Raw genomic sequence first — 21,988 nt, 5'->3', positions numbered from 1 at the left:
ATACATGTATACACACACACACACATATATATATGTATACACAGTCTTTTTTTAAAGTTTTATTTTCCATTATGGTTTATCACAGGACACTGAGTACAGTTCCCTGTGCTCTACAGTAGGATCTTGCTGTTATTCATTCTCTATGTAACAGTTTGTATCTGCTAATCCCAAACCCCCAATCCATCACACCCTCCCCCCGCAATCCTCCTTGACAACCACAAGTCTGTTCTCTATGTCTGTGAGTCCGTTTCTGAGAAACAGCTCTTTAACCCGAAAGGGTGGAGCAGGAAATGCCCCACAGGTTCTTCGTCCAGGCCAGCCTTCAAGGTACGTATGAGACAACAGGATAAAGAATTATCTGTGTGTGACCAAGCTAATGCTCAGCTAAAAAAATGTGGCCCCAAGATCCTGACAGAAAAAGCAACTCATCATCGTGTATTGATGGGCAGATGTAATTTAGCCAAAGGCATGACATTTAAGGCCATTCTTGTTGGACAGGGGTTCAAATGGTGAGACCAAGGTCCAGAAAGTGAGAGAAAGAATAACTATGAGAAGAAAGCAAATTGGGGAGTGGGAGGAAACATTCTTAAGAACCCTGAGAAGCACAGCATACTTTGTGGCCTGACGTATGCTAGAGACCTAGCACCCACCAAGCAAACGTAGACTGAATCATGAATTTCTAAAGGTCTAAACACTTCTGGGGCTGAGAAAATGGAGCGTTATACCCCTGGCAGCAATGCTGTTGACAATTCCTCAGATTTTAATTAGCTCCCACGAGCCAGCATCAGAGCAGCGTAACCAGGGTAGAAAGGTTAAAAAGAATACATTTTCTTTTCTTTTTTTTAAATAAATTTATTTATTTGTTTATTTTTGGCTTCGTTGGGTCTTTGTTGCTGCGCGTGGGCTTTCTCTAGTTGCGGCGAGCAGGGGCTACTCTTCGTTGCTGTGCGCGGGCTTCTCATTGCGGTGGCTTCTCTTGTAGAGCACGGGCTCTACGCACGCAGGCTTCAGTAGTTGTGGCTCGCGGGCTCAGTAGTTGTGGCGCACGGGCCTATTTGCTCTGCGGCATGTGGGATCTTCCCGGACCAGGGCTCGAACCCGTGTCCCCTGCATTGGCAGGCGGATTCTCAACCACTGCACCACCAGGGAAGCCCAAGAATACATTTTCTAGAATGTGGTAGGCTCTCTATATATCTGTACATCTGGGGATTAAAATAATTAATGCACACAACCATGTCTGGCATATACCGTGGGCTTAATAAAGGGTAACTATTATGCTATCTATGCCAGAAGCTATAAAAATGTGGTCCACAGACCCCTGGGGTCTCCAAGACCCTTCAGGAAGTTTGCAAGGCCTACTGTATTTTCATAATAATTCTAAGATGTCGTTTGCCTTTTTAATTGTGTGCATAGCAACACTGATGGTGCAAAAGCAACAGTGAGTAAAACTGCTGGGGACCTAGCACAAATCACGGCAGCAGCACCAAACTCTATGCTTTACTGCCGCATCCCTAGAACAACACCCAGTGTCACATAAGAATGTTCTGAGTGAAATATAAAGATTGTTAATTTTATTAACAATAAACTCTTGAGTATACATCCTTTTAATATCCCGTCTGACAAAATGGGAAGCATGTCTAAAGCACTTCTGTTGTACAAAGGTCAGCGGTTTTCCTGAGGAAAAACACCTGTGCAATTGTCGTGATTGTTATGAGCTAAACTAGGTGCTTATTTCATGGAATGACATCTTAATTAAAAGAACGACAGACAAACTATGGTTAGTCACACTTGACTAACAGAGAGATATTTTCTTAAAAATGAAAGAAGCCTGTCACTTGAAGGAAAACAACTGATAGTACCTATTGCCAAGTTTATCATTCGAGCTTTCAAGTGAAAACTAGAATTTTGCAAAATGTTTATCTGCCACTGTGAATTTGACAGCTTCCCAGCACTTAAAGACTTTTCTGATTAAGTTGTTGATATTAATGAATGATTTAAAAATATTTTATAATAAAATGTGTCAACGTTTGAAAGCTCTGCATAACTCAGTGAACCAATAATTTCCCAAAGATCAATGCATGATGTTACAAAAGCATCATGGGTAAAAGAATCCATTTAATATGTAAGATAGACCAATGGTTATGTAACCAAATACAAAAATTTCTTTACTATGATTTCAGATCCCACATAGCAAATTAACTTCTGAGGAACTATTACTTGCTGAGTTTTGATGTAGTATCAGAGAAGAATATCCACAATTAACTGAAAAGGCTACTAAAAATACTCCTTCCCTTTCCAACTATATATCTGTTTGAGGCCAATTCTTTAACCAGATACAAGAATTCAAAAAAAAAAAAACCAAACAACAGAATCTAGCTATCTTCTAAGTGAGACACAGATTTATAAAAATACAAAACAACGTCACTCATCATTTTTTTAATTTTTAAAAATTCAGTTTTTTTCATAGAAGTATGTTATTTATGTAACACGTAATGGGTTTACTATTATTATTTAATTTATTTATTGAAGTATAGTTGATTTATAATATATTAGTTTCAGGTGTACAACACAGTGATTCAGTATTTTTATAGATTATACTCCATTTAAAGTTATTATAAGATATTGGCTATATTCCCTGTGCTGTACAATATATCCTTGCAGCTTACGTATTTTATACATAGTAGTTTGTACCTCTTAATCCCCTACCCTATCTTGCCCCTCCTCTCTTCCCTCTCCCCACTGGTAACCACTAGTTTGTTCTCTATATCTGTGAGTTTGTTTCTGTTTTGCTGTATTCATTTGTTTGTTTTATTTTTTAGATTCCACATATAAGTGATAATACAATGTATTTGTCTTTCTCTGACTTATTTCACTAAGCATAATTGGGTTTATTATTTTTAAAGGAATTAACAAATAACCATTTTCTCATAAAACTGATAATAAATGAGAATTTAAAACAATTCTAATTCTAATTCAGTTTTAAATGTGTTAATGTGATAGATATAATCCTCATAAACTAAAGCATTTTGGGATCCTTGGTAATTTTTAAGAGCATAAAGGGGTCTCAAGACCAAAATTTAGAGAATCAGTGGTCTCTATAAAAGGCCTACGTTACGTGATGGCTGTGATTGGAAAGCAGAGCTTTCCCTCCAGCTAAGATGAAACCCTGTTCCATTAGGCTATGTGATTCTAATCAAGTGGCTGAGACCTGAACCTTGAAAAGTGCAGCTTAGGACGCTTTCTCTGTTTGTTTCTGGATAGGAGGTAGATTAAATGAGAGTATAAAAAGAGTAAGACAGCTCACATTGAGAATTAAAGTGAAGATTAAAGAATCATTATCTCGAAAATTGAATCCCGGCAGTCGGTAAGGGGCCCAGCCGTTACTCATTCATCGCCAAAGGGCTTCCCGCCAGCTTGAAGGGCCCTAAATGCTTCCCTCTTCCATTTGGGTTGAAGATCAGTCACCTTGGGAGCAAGGACGGGGCCGGGTATCTTTGATACGGAAGTTGCTGGGCCTTCTGCAGCCTACTCTGCGGCCAGTACAACGGGGTGCACAGAGAAAAGGTGGGCTGCAGGCTGCAGGGGGCGGCATTAATCCTCTGCCCCCGACATCAGCTTACCTTTCAGCAAAGACCTCACTCTCATTAACGCTGGAAACCGGGGCTGTCAATTCCAGAAGGCTTTGCTCTGCAGGCCATGTATATCTAGGCCTCAGGACAGACGTCACTCACCTGTTTCTGCCTCTCCTCATCTTAGTAGCTGAATTACGTCCAGTTGTGTCCCTCCTAAATTAGCTTATTAATAGAACGATAATTTCTGTTACGTGCCCAATTTTGAGTAAAGAACTCTATATGAAACTATTTCAAGACACAGTAATTACCCACAGCAGCCTAGCTGGGAAAACTAAATACATACATGTGAAGAAGAAATAAAGTGTAAAACAATGGGTGAAACTGTGTTGCCTAAGACATTTAGAAATAAGACAACTTATAAGAAGGTACAACTTCCATTGTAATACATGTACCCAAAAGAAATCAGAGAAGAGAAATGATCAGATCTTCCCTTCTTACTTTTTTCCCTAACGAGTCCTTTATCTAAAGTTCTTTATGTTTCTAGAATAGGTCCACATTACATGGAGACTAAAGAAGAAGGGAGGAAAAAGTTCTATCATGAAGTTAAGAGGGTCCCTCCAAGGGGGATACAAAACGATCTGAGAGAAAAGACATTCCAATGGTTTGGAATGCCATTTCCCTTCAAAATATGATTCACACAAGTAGTTCACGTAGTAAATACTTATTTTTTTTTTCTGGTATCAATGGGAGAGTGCTGACAATTTTGGAAGGATTTTCAACAAAGCAAACGGAGGCGATTCTCGAGATATATCTGAATCTCTTTCTTAAGCAGAGACAGATACAACTAAATATTGATTTCATTTCTGCTGTTTTTCTAAATTCATCTTTGGAAATGCTGCCCGTTAATGACTAAAGACACTCTGGTGTTCATAAGAAACACATCTCCAAGTCTGTGAGTCTGTTTCTGTACTTAGAGAACCAATTTATGGTTATAGGAACAGGGGGGTGGGGGAGGGATAGATTGGGAGTTTGAGATTGACGCGTACACATTGCTATATTTAAAATATATAACCAACAAGGTCCTACTGTATAGCATGGGGAACTCTACTCAATATTCTGTAATAACCTATATGGGAAAAGAATCTGAAAAAGAATAGATACTTGTATATGTATAACTGAACCACTTTGTTGTACACCTGAAACTAACACAACATTGTTAATCAATGGGAAAAAAAATTGCTAAAACTACAAAAAAAGAAAAGAAAAGAAATACATCTCCTGAAGGGGGCGAGGCTCTGGGAATAAGGTAAAGGTGAGGTGGAGAGGTCCATCTACTGTTTGCCATCATGTTCTGGCCCCTGTTACTTTCTCATACATGTGCACACACGCTTAATTGCTCCACTCAGAACCTCCACCCCATGTGATAAAATTGCTTCCCCAGTCTTGGTTGCAACGCTAGGATTTTTATCCACCGATTTACCTGTTCCAAGAAGGCCTTGTCAAGTGAACTGGATAGTTCAGCTCATGGGATTTTAAAAAAGCTAGCGTGCTCTTTTCAAAAACAAAAAAGAAAGAAAGATATGTAACCAAGCCCTTGTTTTTCTGTTGAGAGATAAAACATCCTATGAAACAGAACGCCTTTGGGAAGCTAGACGTGTACGTGTGGTTTCCTTGATGACTATAAATGGCTTCACTTATGAAATTATTAACATTCTGACTCACACCTTACTTTTGTAATTAGTCTAATTAGGGATAGTCAAATCTAGGCAATTATATCAAGTATATGATCTAGAAACTGCATTTTAAATGATTGCTCAGGCTAACTCAGAGTGGAAATATTTCTAAGGCACTGTATTGTTTAGGGAGACTTGATGACTGGAAGGTAGTCTAAAAGAACAATAGCTACTTCACTACTTAATTTCTCGACTAGTCAGACATTCCACATAAGAAGAAAGGATTAGAGTGTCTTCAAATTAGAGCTAGCCTTAGTACACCGGTTTGGGAGCCCAGGTCGTATTTGTTGGTAAGTTGTTTATTTCCTTCCTCTTGTCACTTTGTAACCTCCTATTGGACCTCAGAACCTCAAGCCCACCATTCTGTGAACCTAGCAAGCAAATTCTCTAGGGAGTCACCCATCATACTTGGTATAACGCTTTTCTAAATGGTCAAATTACCAGCTTTGCCATGCCAACTACAATAAGAGAAAGGCCATTTATTCTCACGGTGCAGGTTTAAATTTTTAGGCTTCAGAGGTCTGAAAAGAATCTTTTCATCTCTAAATTTAGACTACAGTCCAAGTGGCCATCAAACAATGAAGTGCATGCTTATTATCAGAGAGCAGATGTTGGCCACTGGCAAAGCAAATCCCTGCAGCTTACAGAGTCCAAACCTATGCTGGTGTTACATTTCTTCGAGTGTGCTCTTAAATCTGGGTCAGTTTGGAAGAAAAAGTGTTCCCGATTACATTGTGGAGAGGGAGCAAACAAAATTGCACTGCACTTAGTTTAAACTTAGAAGGCAATTTATAATGCTCACACTTACAATGGGAAAAGAAAAATAGTTACGTGTCTCTAAATTACGTACACTTATTTTTAAATTCTAGGTGATTAAAAAGTCAGCTTGTGGTATGCTGCAAGTGCTCTGGAGGCGTAACAGTTGGTAGATCAATTCCGAGTAGAAAGAACAAGTGTATTTTGACCTCTGCTTTCTTCCTCCTTGGGGTAGGCTGAATAATGCCCCTCTACACCCCCGCCAAGATGTTCAGCTCCAAATTCTCAGAACCTGTGAATATGTTACCTTACATGGCAAAGATACTTTGCATATGCGTTTAAGTTAAGGATCTTGAGATGGGAAGATTATCCCGGGTTATCTGGGTGGGCTCAATGTAATCACAAGGGTCCTTTTACGAGGGAGGCAGGAGGGTTACAGTCAGAGAAGGACTTGTGATGACACAGAAGCAGAGGTTGGACCGGTACCTCTGCTGGAGGGGCCGCCAGTCAAAAAATGCAGGAGGCCTTTTGAAGTTGGGAAAGGCAAGAAGCAGATTCTCTCCAGAAAGACTGCAATGCTACTAACCCATTTTAGAATTGTGACCTCCAGAGCTGGGTGATAACAAATTTGTGTTGTTTTAAGCCACCAAGTTTGTGGTAATTTGTTACACCAGCAGTAGGAAACTAATATAGTTCCATGGATAGGAAGTCCTGGGTTGAGGATATTTGACTGTTTTCCTGAAGCTCCAAATCAGACTGGAGCATCTCAGTGAGCAAGTACTACAGACACTGGGACCTGAGACAGAGCCGGTTTTCTAAATTTTTTATGAGGCAACTGGAGTAAATAAATGACAGGGTTGCTGACAAAAGCAAAGTCTCTCTGGATCTGGCCCAGAGCTTGTGTCAAACGAGAACAACATCAAACGCGGAAAGTACCTACCGTAGAACCGCTATGGCCCATTAGATAATGTGCACACATCACAGACAGCACGTTCTCTAGTTTCCGTAACACAGCTTTTTGGCCTCTACTCCCCCACTGAACATCAAGGGTAGAACTGTCTGCATCTCAACACTACCCGCTGAGTATATGAAAGATGCTGAAGGTGATGACCATCGTGGCATAATGAATATTCCTGACACTGAGCCAGCATCCATTTGACCATCCTTCCTTCCTAACAGAACTCTGCTTTTGTACCGATATCTGCCTCTCTGCCTTATGGCCCATGTTCCTCTGTGAAAGGGCCCAACACCACTACAAAGGTGGCTCTGTTGACTAAGTCACCCGCACATGTTATTTTCTAGTTCACACTCATCAGTTCATAAGTTGACCCATGATCGAGTTCTCCAATCAAAGGTGATCTCAGGATCCTTGCCCCGAATACCAGGGCAGAAGAAACTTTCTTGCTTTTCCCTGGGACACTGTAATGCATGGATGTAAGGCCCAGAACTACAGCCACCGTGTTGGCTGGGGACGTGAGCAGAGCCAAGGGATTAACTCAACCAGGGTCTGGCTCCATCTCTAAACCTCCAGATACGCCCGTCAAAAAAGTCCCTTGTCAGCTACTCTACCTGAATTGGGTTTTCTGTTCTTTTTTGATGAAAGCATCTGAAGTGATAATTGTGGAGGTGAAGTTCTTACGTATGACCTGTGCTTTGTATATTCACTTCAGAAGCTGATGGGGATACCAACTTCTAAGTATCAGAACATTAAACCGAGCACTGCTTTAGTGAATTCTTATATTCCCTTCCCTTACCCCGTGAAGTGGGAATTATTATTCTCTTTTTTACAGAGAAGAAAACTGAAACATACAGAAGTTACAGAAATTTGCCTAACGTCATAAGTAGTAAATGAGCGAGCAGGGATTCAAACCTTGCCTGCTAGAATCTAAATCCATCTACTTTACCATCTTAGTGTTGCTTACTCTCAATAGCTTCATAAAATTCAGAAAATACTAATAGTAAAACCTGAGACTGAGGAAGTAAAATCTTAAAATGCCAGCAGTTACTGACCATGGTGAGGAAGTGGTCATTATCGAAGCATCACTGCACACCGCTAATCACTTACATTGAGGAGATGAGCTGTGGAAACTTGATGGCCTTTCTGATGACTGTCCTGACTGCTGGAGGAGAAAGAGCCCTCCCTATGTCAGGGGTCAGATGGCACAATAACACTCTCTAGATTTAGCTGGGAAGACTTACCGGGGAAAGTCTCATGCCCTCTGTGCTCTGACCTCCAGAGCTTCCTCCGGGCTTACAAAGTATCCAAATACCTAGACTTCGGAGCAGAGACGGTCAGGGAGAAAGTTAAATCCATCCACTCCAAGGAGATTTGGAAAATTCATCATGCTAATTTCTCTGAACTTGCCTGGTGCCTCTCTGGCCCCGGCTGTGCACTTGGTGCCACTTTTGCCTCATTTCAGTAGAACAATGATTCTATTGAGATCACTGAGAACAAGGTTACAAGGCCCTGAAAACCTGAAAGGCAAAGCCTGCAAAGACAACTGGACGTTGTTGTTCTAAGAAAGAACCGCTCTGTTTACGACGGGGCCCAATGAACAGGCACTGGCTGTCAGACCCCCAGAGGCATGTGACGCGCAAGCGCCCCACCGCCCGGCTCTGCAGCAAGCAGCTGAACATCGAAGAAAGCACCCAGCTCTCGCTCATCTCAGCTCTCCATTTAACTTTGGGACATGTCTACTTGTTTCCTTCTCTACGGGCTTCCTTGGCTGAGGAATAAGGATAAAAGTTCAGGCTGCTTGCTAGAACATTCTACTTCTCACAACAGTAGTAGCCAGTATTTACTAAGAGCTTCCTGTGTGTCAGACTCTGTGCTAAATGCTGTATCTGAATGATCACTTAACCCTCACGACCACCGTGTAAGAACAGAAAAGACAGATGCGGCAGGAACTGAGTTTCTCCACCACGGATGGCCGTTGGTAGACTAATCCTCACTTTATTTTTTACGTCGGCAAGGAAGCACTTCAATATAATAAACGAACCAAGGATCTTGTAAATAGGGGGTCTGCTGAGGCAGTGGGGGAGTGAGTGCTGTACAGGAGATGGAGCCTCTCTCCTCTCTGCACAACTGGACCCTACAAACCTCCCAGTCTCCCTGGCCTGGATGCCCTGGACCTTGGCTCTCAGGGCACGCCATGTGGGGACAGTCTCGTGGCGGTTGGCTACTTATGCTAAATCTGTTTCCCTCCCTCAGTGGTCTTCTACCTTGGCCAGAGCATCCCCACTTATGAAGCAAACTGCTTCACTCCCAGGACCGTTTCCCCAGCTGGCTAGCCACCCCCTGCCGTTAGAGGCGGCCCCGCAAAGCACCAGTGGGACTCACGGTGCCGGTCCTGCCAGCCCATCTCTGCAGCCTCCTGGGGTCTCATCCATCATATGGAGATAATTAGCCTGTTGTTTCTAAAATAGTCAACCAGCCTCATAATCACTTTCTCAAAAACACTCAGGCGATTAAATGACCGATGATGACAACAGGGTAAAGAGCACAGAGAGAACAGATGATGTTTGCTGATGTGTTAGGGAGGGAAATCTCTGCAATGAAGACGAAGCACAGATGGGACAGCAAAGGACTCAGGGACCTGAGGTCTCTGCCTTTACTCTGTTGGGAAAGCAATCAAATTGCTTTTTAGTTTCTATGTCTTATTCACTGTGGAGAATAAACTGACGGTGAGGCAAACTCCCAGCCGTGCATCCTTGAGGTCTGTGCTTGCCTGTCCCCCCCTTCACTCCCTCCCACCCCCGTCCAGCATCCCTGCACAGTTCTGAAAGAGCAGGGTCCCTGCCCTGGATAGGGAGCTTGATTCCCATCTTGGCCTCTTTTTCACATGTTGCAAGAACTTTGTCCAAATTATCTTGCTTCTCTCAGGCTTAGCTGCCTAATGTACAAAATGGGAATCTAGCTGCCACTCTACCTGGCTGTTTGCTGTGGGATAAACTCAGATGAGGTAAAACTCAGGTTCTAGCACAGAACCTGGCACAAAGCTGGTGCTCTGTCGATGGTAGTTTTTCCCTCTCCTGACAGACTCTCCTCTCCATCACAAGAATGCAAGCTACTCCGAGGGTGGGCCTCACATCGACTGATCAAACAGATGCAGAACACCTGTTATGCATGGATTTCTGTGGCGCTCTGGACTGGGAGCCAGTGCATGATCACAATGAGTTCTGACCCTGCTCTGCCATCTATCGGTGGGCGAGTCACCGAATGCCTCGGATTCTCCACTTCCTCATCTCTAAGCTAGGACTCACATGCCTGTTTCATCTGCCATGCAGGGCTAGCCAGTAGATTGAGACCAGGTGTGGAAAATCTTCTTGTGTCTCCTATGGAGCTAAATAAAAGTTAAGCTCTGCCTCCCCCCACCCCCATGTCTGTTAACACAGTCACCCATCCTGTCCCATCAGCAATGCAAAGACCATCTGTAACCCCTTCCTCTTCCTCATATTTCCAACTGGTTGCCAAGATATGCCAACCCTACTTTTAGAATGTGTCTGAGCCCTTGAGCTCACTTCTTGCTGTTAACACCTGTATTAATTTTTTTTTTTTCTGCTGTGACAAATCAGCACAAACTTGGTGGCAAAACAATACCAATTTACTATCTTACAGTTTTAGAGATGAGAAGTCTGACCCAGATACGGGTAAACCCAGACTGGGCTAAAATCATGGCACGGCAGGGTGCATTTCTTTCTGAAGGCCCTAAGGGAGAATCCATTTCCTTGCTTTTTCTAGCTTCTAGAGGCTTCTGGCATTCCTTGGCTCATGGTCTCTTCCACCAGGAGACTTGAGCAAGGCCCTTCTCATGTCCCCAACCCTCTAACTCTCGTCTGCCACCTTCTTTCACTTTTAAGGACCCTTGTGATGACTTTGGGTCCACTCCAGAAATCCAGGAGATTTCCCTACTTTAAGGCCAGCTGATAAGCAGCCTTAATTCCTTTTGCAATTAAATTTCCCTTTGTCATTTAACATATACATAGGTTCCAGGGATATGGACATCTGTGGGATCACTATCCTGCCTACCACACCACCCTTATGTAAGTCCTCAGAACTTCTCATCTAGGGCACTGCAGTGATGTCCCAATGGGCCCCCATACCTCCAATGTATCCCCACTACAGTCCTTTGGATGGTTATCTTGCTAAAATAGATTGACCGGTGCTAAATACACTGTCTGAGATATGGCAGGTGATCAACAAACATTTTAATAGCCAAAAAATGCTTGAAATTAGCGCTCACTCTGTGCCAGGCACACTTTAAAGTACTTTCCATATATTAACTAATTTAATCATCGCATCAACCAAACGAGGGAAGCATTAACACTATGTCCATCGTAACGATGAGGAAACTGAGGCACAGAGACATGGTCACATGTTCACTCTCACAGTAAGAGTGGCAGAGCAAGAATTTAAGACCAGGCAGCCTAACTCCAGAGTCCTGTGCTCATACTACCTCACTATTTTTTAAAAATTTTATTTATATATATATATATATATATATGTGTGTGTGTGTGTGTGTATATATATACGTGTGTATATATATGTGTATATATATATATATATATATATACACGTATATATATATATACACGTATATATATATACACGTATATATATATACGTGTATATATATATATATACACGTATATATATATATATATATATATATATATACACACACGTGTATATATATATATATATATATACGTATATATATATATGCCGCGCTGCACAGCTTGCGGCATCTTATTTCCCCGACCAGGGATCGAACCCGGGCCCCCGGCAGTGAAAGCGTGGAGTCCTAACCACTGGACCGCCAGGGAAGTCCCTACCTCACTATTACTGAATAAAAGAATAATTTAGTCCTCAAGAACCTTTCATAGTCATTGCTATAATGTTATTACATAAATAATATGGATGGGAATTGGACTCAGGTGGACAAAGGTTTGAATTTTTATGCCACCCCTGTGTGACTTTGGAAAGTTATTTAATCTGTCTTTACTTCAGTTTCTTCAACTGTAAAATAGGAATAATACTGTCAACTGCATATTTTCGTTGTGAGAATTAAATGAGGTAATACTTACAGAAGTGCTTAAGACAATGCTCAGGACACAGTGGGTACCATGTAAATGTCAACGCCTCCCCCCGGCAGCTGTAAGGCCAAGTAGTATAAAATACACAGGAACAGTAACATGTCACACTCCAAGACTGAATACAGTTTAACCGCTGGATTTTTCAAGACACTCTGCTCTCACACCACCCTACCTTTCCACTCTTCCTTATTCTACTCCTCTTATAATTCAGCCAATCTCAACTCATTGCCACTCTTGGAATATGAATTTTTTTTTGCCTCTGGGCTTTGTTGAAGTAGCTCCTTTCACCAAAAATATCTCTCCCTTATATATCTACCCATCTATGTTCTTTATGGACACTTTTCCAATCCCCCTCCTCTGGTCACCTACTGTCCTTTATCTGTGCTTTTACTGTAGCACATCTGACCTCATGTTATATCGAGTTGCCTGTCCACACGTATTCACTCCTTTGTCTGCGAGGTCCTTGTTTTCTTCACCTTTGTGAGCCTCAAATGACTAACATGCATTGGAGGTCAAAAAGATTTGTGCCGATGAGCTGAATGTGGGAACAAGTAAGGCGTGGTCCCAGTACTAAGTCCCAGTAAGAAAATAAACAGGTAGACAGATACTCCACCTGAGGTGGAAAGTCACACATGCCCTGTTAGAAATTCCACAATGTGGCAGGGGCAGGGTGATGGAGGATGAGATTGAAAAAAAAGACAACATGGAGGCGGTATCTGTGTGTGTATGTCTCAGGGAGAAGCTGTTTGGAGAGAATCTAAAGAGGCTTAGAAATACTGCCTGAGTGCCACAGATATACCTACTGCTAAGTTATCTTACTTTGTGTGTGAGTATTTGTGTTGGGGCCCAAGACTTATTTTGGTGGTGAACAGTAGACTTTTTTCCCCTCCTCAGCATGAGAAAAGGCTGCAGCATTTAGGTGGGGGGTGGGGAGAATTTTGGTCTAGGGCTCAGGTTATTCAGTGACTGGGTGAGAGCTGATACAGGTAGCAGCTTTCTTTGAAAAGAGATTATGAAAAAACCTGCCATGGAGAAAGCACTCAGAGAATGACGGAGGTCAGGAAGGCACCAACTTTGAGCTGTGAAGTGACAGGTGATTTTTATTTTGTTAAATTTAGAATTTAGCAGAAAGAGCTGGTTGGCCTCTTCTGGAGGGATAACTCAGGGGCTACAGATTTTTATATTCCAGGAAACCCTACTTAAATTGTAGTGTGCGAGAAGCACTGGCCCCCAACGAACAGGCAAAAGATTTTCTAGGGAATGTGATGGATTGGGATATTAAAAAAGAAATGTGACTTAGTATGGTGGGCTGCTACTCTTAGAGGGTTTTTTTTTTTTAACCTCTTCACTATCATATAATCTTTTGATCAGATTGTAACAACTTCCACCACAATATGACTTGGAATTAGTTTGGGCAAATCCCTGTAACACTGAACCAGTTAGCAGGATTCTTATGGGTTTCAGGACACTTGCTTCCTCTTTCCTAAAAGCTGAGGTCCCCTGTAGTTTCTCTGGCCAACACCAACTGCTCGTAGAGGAGAAGTTGCACCACCTGCCCTGAAAACCCTGAGTCCAGATCTTTGGCTGGGTTAACTTTTTGATGTAAAAATTTTGACTTCTGTTGAGTTCAGATTCCTAAGCATAACAATGAGTCACAGGAGTGAGTTACCTCACAGATGCAGTAAGCAAGATAAAAAGATGAAGGTTTGGCTTCCCTGGTGGCGCAGTGGTTGAGAATCTGCCTGCTAATGTAGGGGACACGGGTTTGAGCCCTGGTCTGGGAAGATCCCACATGCCGCGGAGCAACTAGGCCCGTGAGCCACAATTGCTGAGCCTGCGCGTCTGGAGCCTGTGCTCCGCAACAAGAGAGGCCACGATAGTGAGAGGCCCGCGCACCGCGATGAAGAGTGGCCCCCGCACCGCGATGAAGAGTGGCCCCCGCTTGCCGCAACTGGAGAAAGCCCTCGCGCAGAAACGAAGACCCAACACAGCCATAAATAAAATAAATAAATAAATAAAGTACTTTAAAAAAAAAAAAAGATGAAGGTTTTAAGAAGCCGTCGTTCTGTATGTATTGATAATATGTGTAATATGTGGGTTGAGGGCTCATGGATACATATGCTGAAAAATTGTCTGGCAAATGTCATGTCATGGGACAATGGAAACAGTGTGGAATCAGAGTCAGAAGACCTCAATCAAGTCACAGCTTTACTCATCTTGTTGACATTCTAGATCTGGAAATTTTTCTGGAACCAGGTAAGGGTGGAAAGAATTAGTGAATGAACAAGTATCCTTTAACTCTTCCGAGTCCTATGTTCGTCACCTACACAATGGAGGAGTGAAAAAAAACTAACAGCAGTAAACTAATATATATGAAGTATTTGGTAAACTGTCAGTTCACTATAGCATGCAATTCTCATTATCTAAACTTTTAATATTTTATCAGATGCAAGGGTAAGAGAAATCATAAGCAATAACATGGGCAAAGTTACCAATATTTTAAAGGATTAGAAACCTTTACGGCAACTGGCTATGCATTCAGAAACATCATTTCCATTCAATCAAGTGAAAAACAATTTTGGGGGGTATGGCAGTTAAACCATCCCCAAGATCTTCTCTTCAAATGTCAGCCCTGAGTGAGGAGCTTTATGTCCCTGGAACATCTGGCAGGGAACCTGTATGCTGACAACCAGACATGCTTGGCCACCTTCTATTTCTACTTCTGGGACTGCAGGAAAGAAGACTTAGGACACAAAGCTTGAACCTCTCAGAATTCTGCTTGTGGTATGGAAGCAGCATGGGGCGCACCATGGAGTCTCATGCTGGGCTAGCCTTTCAGGTTTGCACATCCTGCCAGAACAGACAGAACATAATCTTTCTGCCTGAGGCCCAGGGTAGCAATGCTAAAGATTGCAGTCCTTAGAGCCTGGACACCATTCTTAGAGTTAGGGAGACTTCACAGAGTTAGGTGACTTAATCTAAGTGACTCCATTTACCTAACATGAAGCGGTCACCTTGGAGGACCCCCTGGTTGTGACATATTGTGTTAGAAAGAAGCAACCACTTTCAAAACTGACTCTCCGCAGGGAATATGGGTCAGCTCAACCTATTTTTAGTTCTGCTTTGGCAGTACCACAAAGGGAGTCTAAACTCACTTTTTTGGACCTTTGAATCATGCTGGCCTGTCCTCACCAAAGACCACCCCCCCCGCCGCCATGGTGACAAATAGGACCGACCAAGGGTTGCCAGTGCAACTACTGCCAAGTACCCCAGACACTCTTCCAAAGGCTTCTACAATTCTGCTGATAAGTGCAGAGGATTCTTTCCCTTCAGAGATAGTCTGACAAAGATGGAAGGTCAATAGAAAGGGCAATAAGATGTATGAACCCCAAAGCAGTGTTTTCAAACAAACTGATCACATCTTGTCAGTCTATTGCTCTAGTCTATAATTTGAAAGCATGTTCTACGATGCATAGGAACAGGGAATAAGACAAAAGGCAACTATATTACACCTGGGAAATTCCCTCTTCTTTAGACAGTGAAATATTTGCAGAATTTGGTACTATGGAGCAGACTGATTATAATATGCAGACAATCTTCCTCTTGAAATGTTAATGGTAATGGACAGTCAACTGTCCTGCAGAACAAATTATGATCTTGTTTCAACATGGGTCGAAATGGTAGGAGTCATCTGTATTATTAGGATTAGAGAAATGATTCGAACAAGGTTCGTGAATGTTGAAAAACAGAAGGTCCAATTCCTCTGGGATGTTATATTAGGAAAATCATAGCCAAAAACCAACCCCCCCCCCCAAACCCCACATCCTATTCCCTTTACTTCTGCCTTATTATTATTACGTTATTTCCTTGCTGGGGCAATTTTCAACGCTAAGGAACCACAAACAAAAGTGACAGAAACAACAATGGTTAGAAGAGGAAGATTATGAAAACATAAAAGAAAGAACAGAAATCTGTTTACAGGCATTTAAAAGTAGACAGACAAGAGCAGACCCACCAAGCAATCCATCCCTAAAAGACGACTCAAAGTAAGTTCCTTAAGTCAGAAGAAAAGCATAGCCCCAAACATATAGCAATCAGTTCTACAAATTATAACAGAGCGCTTCCTTGAAGCTAGCTAAGCAGCCCTTCTCTATCCCACAGTATTTGCTTAGAAAGTCCGTGATCTTAATTAAGTCTTAGAAGAGCTCCAGGTTGGGGGCAGTGTGATTGAAAGGCACTGGAACTTACTAGGGCATCTCTCCTCCTCCTCTGTCGGCTGCTCCTTCTCTGGCTTGGAAGAGCCTTTGATTTTATACACCAAGGCACGGAATTTTCCAGTCCAGGAGGCGTCCTCCTCCTCCTCTTCCTCTTCCTCCAGGGGAACCCCTAAGCAAGTCACAGAACAGAGTGATAACCTCAAACAGTACATGAAGCCACCAGATGATGGAAAGAACATATAAACACTGCTTTCCACCCTTTGGAACTTTCTAAGGATACTATCTATAGGCAGCCTCCCATAAGTATTTATCTACATCATGTCTTTCGGCAAGATTTTTAAAAAGACGATTTCTTGTATACAAGAACATTAAGTAATTTCAATCCCAAGACTTACCTTTTTCTAACCCATACCCAAAATGGGCTCTAGAGTGTCCAAAAAGAAAGAGTTAACCATGAGTTACTTCAAATGAAAAAGTCATCTCTTATCCATGTAGTACTCAACCCACCCATGTACAAGCAGCACAATTGCTGAGAGCCACTTTAAAACGAGCAGATATGTATCTAAGCAGAGATGGCTGGTTTAGAATCCTTAAGGGCAGACATGGCCATACTTATATCATTGCAGAAGCTAAAAAGCAAAGGGGATCAGAATCTTGGCTCAGCTGGGAGCAGAGTCCCAACTATCTAACTTGAGGTAAATTGGGTGAGGTTTATATAAAAATCAGTTCTTTTCTTTCCTTCTTTAGAGACCCAGTTCTCTCTTAGATCTCAGCAAAATTTCTTCTAGGTAGTAGTTTCAGTCATGTATTATGCCAGGATGATGTCCTGTATCTTCTCTGACCCAAATAGTTTTGGAGAGAATCATTTCTTGGACAATTAGTATTGTAATTTAAAATAGAAAACGAACTTCGCAACCCCCCTTGAGCTTCTAACGAAGGAATCATGAACAGACTTGTCTTTCATAAAGCTTTTATCTCGGAAGCTCACCGCAGTGAATGAGAAGGTCCTCGTGGAAGTCATACAGCTCCTCCCGGATCTCTTCTGGGCACGGGCAGTTCTCCCCCAGTTGAAAGTTAAGAAGCATGTTGATCTTTGAGGGACAAAGAAGAATGGCTAGTTGGTTCTCAATGTCTGTCCAAAGAACTCAGATCCAACCTTAGTCAGACACCTTTTGGTAAAGATGGCCAACATTTAAAAGTAGCTTTCTATAACTGAATCATTTTGCTGCACATCTGAAACATTGTAAGTCAACTATACTTCAATAAAAAAATAAAACATAAAAATTTTTAAAAAGGGTACAAACTTCCAGTTATAAGACGAATAAGTCCTGGGGAGGTAATGTATAGCATAGTGACAGTAGTTAACAATACTGTACTTGAAAATTGCTAAGAGAGTAGATCTTAAAAGTTCTCACCATAGGAAAAAGAAATTCATAACTATGTGAGGTGATAGATGTTAACTAAGCTTACTGTGGTGATCATTTCACAATATATACATATATCAAATAATTATGTTGTACACCTTAAACTATACAGTGTTACGCATTAACCAGATCTCAATAACTGGGAAAAAAAACCCCACTACAAATAAAAAAAGAAAAAGAAAATATTCCAGCAATATTGCTTTTCATCACCAAGATACTGTCTCTGCTCTCCTTCTTTAGAATAATTATTTTGCTGACTATGGCTCTAATTCCTGTCTTTAAGAAAGAATGCATGATTCTGAGAAAAAAGTCATGCAACCAGGGCATTTTAAATGATCTTTGGAGAGATGAGTCATGAGAATACAAAGATGTAAAAAATACACTAATGAAATAAAGCCATAAACTATGAGATGCTAAAAAAAAAAAATTAGCTTGCACTTTTTTCTGATTATAAAGGTAATTTATTAATTACACAAAACTTGGAGATTATCTAAAGAAGAAAATTTAATGAGATCTCCCCACTCAAAGACAGCCACTGTTAATATTCCAGTTAATATCTTTATGTATGCAGATTGAGATCACACTCTAAATAAACTTTTTTGAAACTCAAATTTTCCACTTAATTTATCTCGAGCATTTTAAAATTTTCTTAACCTGATCTTTAACAGGTGCATTACATTTCATCATAAGGATGAACAGCAGTTTATATAAAATGCATGTAAAATTAATGATCTGCTATGAAATATTTAAGTTGTTTTCATTTTTTTTATCCTTGTAAAATAAAGTTGGTTTGAATTTCTCTGATCATTTCCTTAGGATAAACTCAGAGAAGTGAAATGCCTGGACCAAAATGTTTGAACATTTTAATGGCTTTTTTTTCCCCTTATGATTTTTTTTTTTACATTTTTATTGGAGTGTAATTACTTTACAATGTTGTGTTAGTTTCTGCTCAATAACAAAGTGAATCAGCTATATGTATACATATATCCGCATATCACCTCCCTCCCACCCTCCCCATCCCACCCCTTTAGGTGGTCACAAAGCACCGAGCTGATCTCCCTGTGCTATGCGGCTGCTTCCCACTAGCTATCTATTTTACATTTGGTAGTGTATATATGTCCATGCCACTCTCTCACTTCATCCCAGCTTCCCCTTCCCCCTGCCACCCGTGTCCTCAAGTCCGTTCTCTATATCTGCGTCTTTATTCCTGTCCTGTCCCTAGGTTCATCAGAACCATTTTTCTTTTTTAGATTCCATACATATGTGTTAGCATACGGTATTTGTTTTTCTCTTTCTGACTTACTTCACTCTCTATGACGGACTCTAGGTCCATCTACCTCACTACAAATAACTCAATTTCGTTTCTTTTTATGGCTGAGTAATATTCCATTGTATATATGTACCACATCTTCTTTACCCATTCATCTGTCGATGGACACCTAGGTTGCTTCCATGTCCTGGCTATTGTAAATAGTGCTGCAGTGAACATTGTGGTACATGTCTCTTTTAGAATTATGGTTTTCTCAGGGTATATGCCCAGTAGTGGGATTGCTGGATCATATGGTAATTCTATTTTTAGTTTTTTAAGGAACTTCCATACTGTTCTCCATAGTGGCTGTATCAATTTACATTCCCACCAACAGTGCAAGAGGGTTCCCTTTTCTCCACACCCTCTCCAGCATTTATTGTTTGTAGATTTTTTGATGATAGCTATTCTGACTGGCGTGAGGTGATACCTCACTGTAGTTTTGATTTGCATTTCTCTAATGATTAGTGATGCTGAGCATTCTTTCATGTGTTTGTTGGCAATTGGTATATCTTCTTTGGAGAATTGTCTGTTTAGGTCTTCCGCCTATTTTTGGACTGGGTTGTTTTTTTGATATTGAGCTGCATGAGCTGCTTGAACTATACAAACTGCTGTATAGTTTGGAGATTAATCCTTTGTCAGTTGCTTCTTTTGCAAATACTTTCTCCCATTCTGAGGGTTGTCTTTTTGTCTTGCTTATGGTTTCCTTCACTGTGCAAAAGCTTTTAAGTTTCATTAGGTCCCATTCATTTATTTTTGATTTTATTTCCATTACTCTAGGAGGTGGGTCAAAAAGGATCTTGCTGTGATTTATGTCAAAGAGTGTTCTGCCTATGTTTTCCTCTAAGAGTTTTATAGTGTCTGGCCTTACATTTAGGTCTTTAATCCATTTTGAGTTTATTTTTGTGTATGGTGTTAGGAAGTGTTCTAATTTCATTCTTTTACATGTAGCTGTCCAGTTTTCCCAGCACCACTTATTGAAGAGGCTGTCTTTTCTCCATTGTATATTCTTGCCTCCTTTGTCAAAGATAACGTGACCATATGTGTGTGGTTTTGTCTCTGGGCTTTCTATCCTGTTCCATTGATCTATATTTCTATTTCTGTGCCAGAACCATACTGTCTTGATTACTGTAACTTTGTAGTATAGCCTGAAGTCAGGGAGCCTGATTCCTCCAGCTCCGTTTTTCTTCCTCAAGATTGCTTTGGCTATTTGGGGTCTTTTGTGTTTCTATACAAATTGTAATATTTTTTGTTCTAGTTCCGTGAAAAATGCCATAAGTAGTTTGATAGGGATTGCACTGAATCTGTAGATTGCTTTGGGTACTACAGCGATTTTCTCAATGTTGATTCTTCCAATCCAAGATCATGGTATATGTCTCCATCTGTTTGTATCATCTTTGATTTGTTTCATCAGTGTCTTATAGTTTTCTGAATACAGGTCTTTTGTCTACTCAGGTAGGTTTATTTGTAGGTATTTTATTCTTTTTGTTGCAATGGTAAATGGGAGTGTTTCCTTAATTTTGCTTTCTGTTCTTTCATTGCTAGTGTATAGGAATGCAAGAGATTTCTGTGCATTAATTTTGTATCCTGCTACTTTACCAAATTCATTGATTAGCTCTAGTAGTTTTCTGGTAGCATTTTAAGCATTTGCTATGTATAAGTATCATGTCATCTGCAAACAGTGACAGTTTTACTTCTTTTCCAATTTGGATTCCTTTCATTTCTTTTTCTTCTCTGACTGCCGTGGCTAAAACTTTCAAAACTATGTTGAATAACAGTGGTGAGAGTGGGCACCCTTGTCTTGTTCCTGATCTTAGAGGAAATGCTTTCAGTTTTTCACTATTGAGAATGTTGTTGGCTGTGTTTGTCATATATGGCTTTTATTATGTTGAGGTAGGTTCCCTCTATGCCCACTTTCTGGAGGTTTTTTATCATAAATGCGTTTTGAATTTTGTCAAAAGCTTTTTCTGCATCTACTGAGATGATCATATGGTTTTTATCCTTCAATTTGTTAATATGGTTTATCACATTGACTGATTTGCGTATGTTGAAGAATCCTTGCATTCCTGGGATAAAACCCACTTCATCATGGTTTATGATCCTTTTAATGTGCTGTTGGATTCTGTTTGCTAGTATTTTGTTGAGGATTTTTGCATCTATGTTCATCAGTGTATTGGCCCGTAGTTTTCTTTTTTTGTGACGTCTTTGTCTAGTTTTGGTATCAGGGTGATGGTGACCTCGTAGAATGAGTTTGGGAGTGTTCCTCCCTCTGCTATATTTTGGAAGAGTTTGAGAAGGATAGGTGTTAGCTCTTCTCTAAATGTTTGATAGAATTCACCTGTGAAGCCTCCTGGTCCTCGGCTTTTGTTAGTTGGAAGATTTTTAATCACAGTTTCAATTTCAGTGCTTGTGATTGGTCTGTTCATATTTTCTATTTCTTCCTGGTTCCATCTTGGAAGATTGTACTTTTCGAAGAATTTATCTATTTCTTCCCAGTTGTCCATTTTATTGGCATATAGTTGCTTGTAGTAATGTCTCATGATCCTTTGTATTTCTGCAGTGTCAGTTGTGATTTCTCCTTTTTCATTTCTAATTCTGTTGATTTGAGTCTTCTCCCTTTTTTTCTTGATGAGTCTGGGTAATGGTTTATCAATTTTGTTTATCTTCTCAAAGAACCAGCTTTTAGTTTTGTTGATCTTTGCTATTGTTTCCTTCATTTCTTTTTCATTTATTTTTGATCTGATCTTTATGATTTCTTTCCTTCTGCTATCTTTGTGTTTTTTGGTTGTTGTTGTTCTTCTTCTTCTTCTTTCTCTAATTGCTTTAGGTGTAAGTTTAGGTTGCTTATTTGAGATTTTTCTTCTTTCTTGAGGTAGGATCGTAT

At 40.7% G+C, this 21,988-nt stretch overlaps 1 protein-coding gene across 1 annotated transcript in view; it reads right to left on the bottom strand.

The window, feature by feature from the left end:
• Window positions 1-21,988, bottom strand: part of RYR3 (ryanodine receptor 3) — a 552,083-nt gene that overhangs the window by 150,920 nt on the left and 379,175 nt on the right. The window contains exons 37-38 of the mRNA XM_036843923.1: window positions 17,363-17,465; window positions 16,406-16,543 (exon numbers count right to left, since the gene is read on the bottom strand). Coding sequence (XP_036699818.1) covers window positions 16,406-16,543; window positions 17,363-17,465 — 241 coding nt within the window. The remainder of the gene's footprint in view (window positions 1-16,405; window positions 16,544-17,362; window positions 17,466-21,988) is intronic.

The sequence above is a fragment of the Balaenoptera musculus genome, chromosome 2 (genome assembly GCF_009873245.2).
Source record: "Balaenoptera musculus isolate JJ_BM4_2016_0621 chromosome 2, mBalMus1.pri.v3, whole genome shotgun sequence".
Classification (NCBI taxonomy): domain Eukaryota; kingdom Metazoa; phylum Chordata; class Mammalia; order Artiodactyla; family Balaenopteridae; genus Balaenoptera; species Balaenoptera musculus.
The sequence above is the reverse complement of the archived record's forward strand: the minus strand, read 5'-3'. Positions and strand labels throughout refer to the sequence as shown.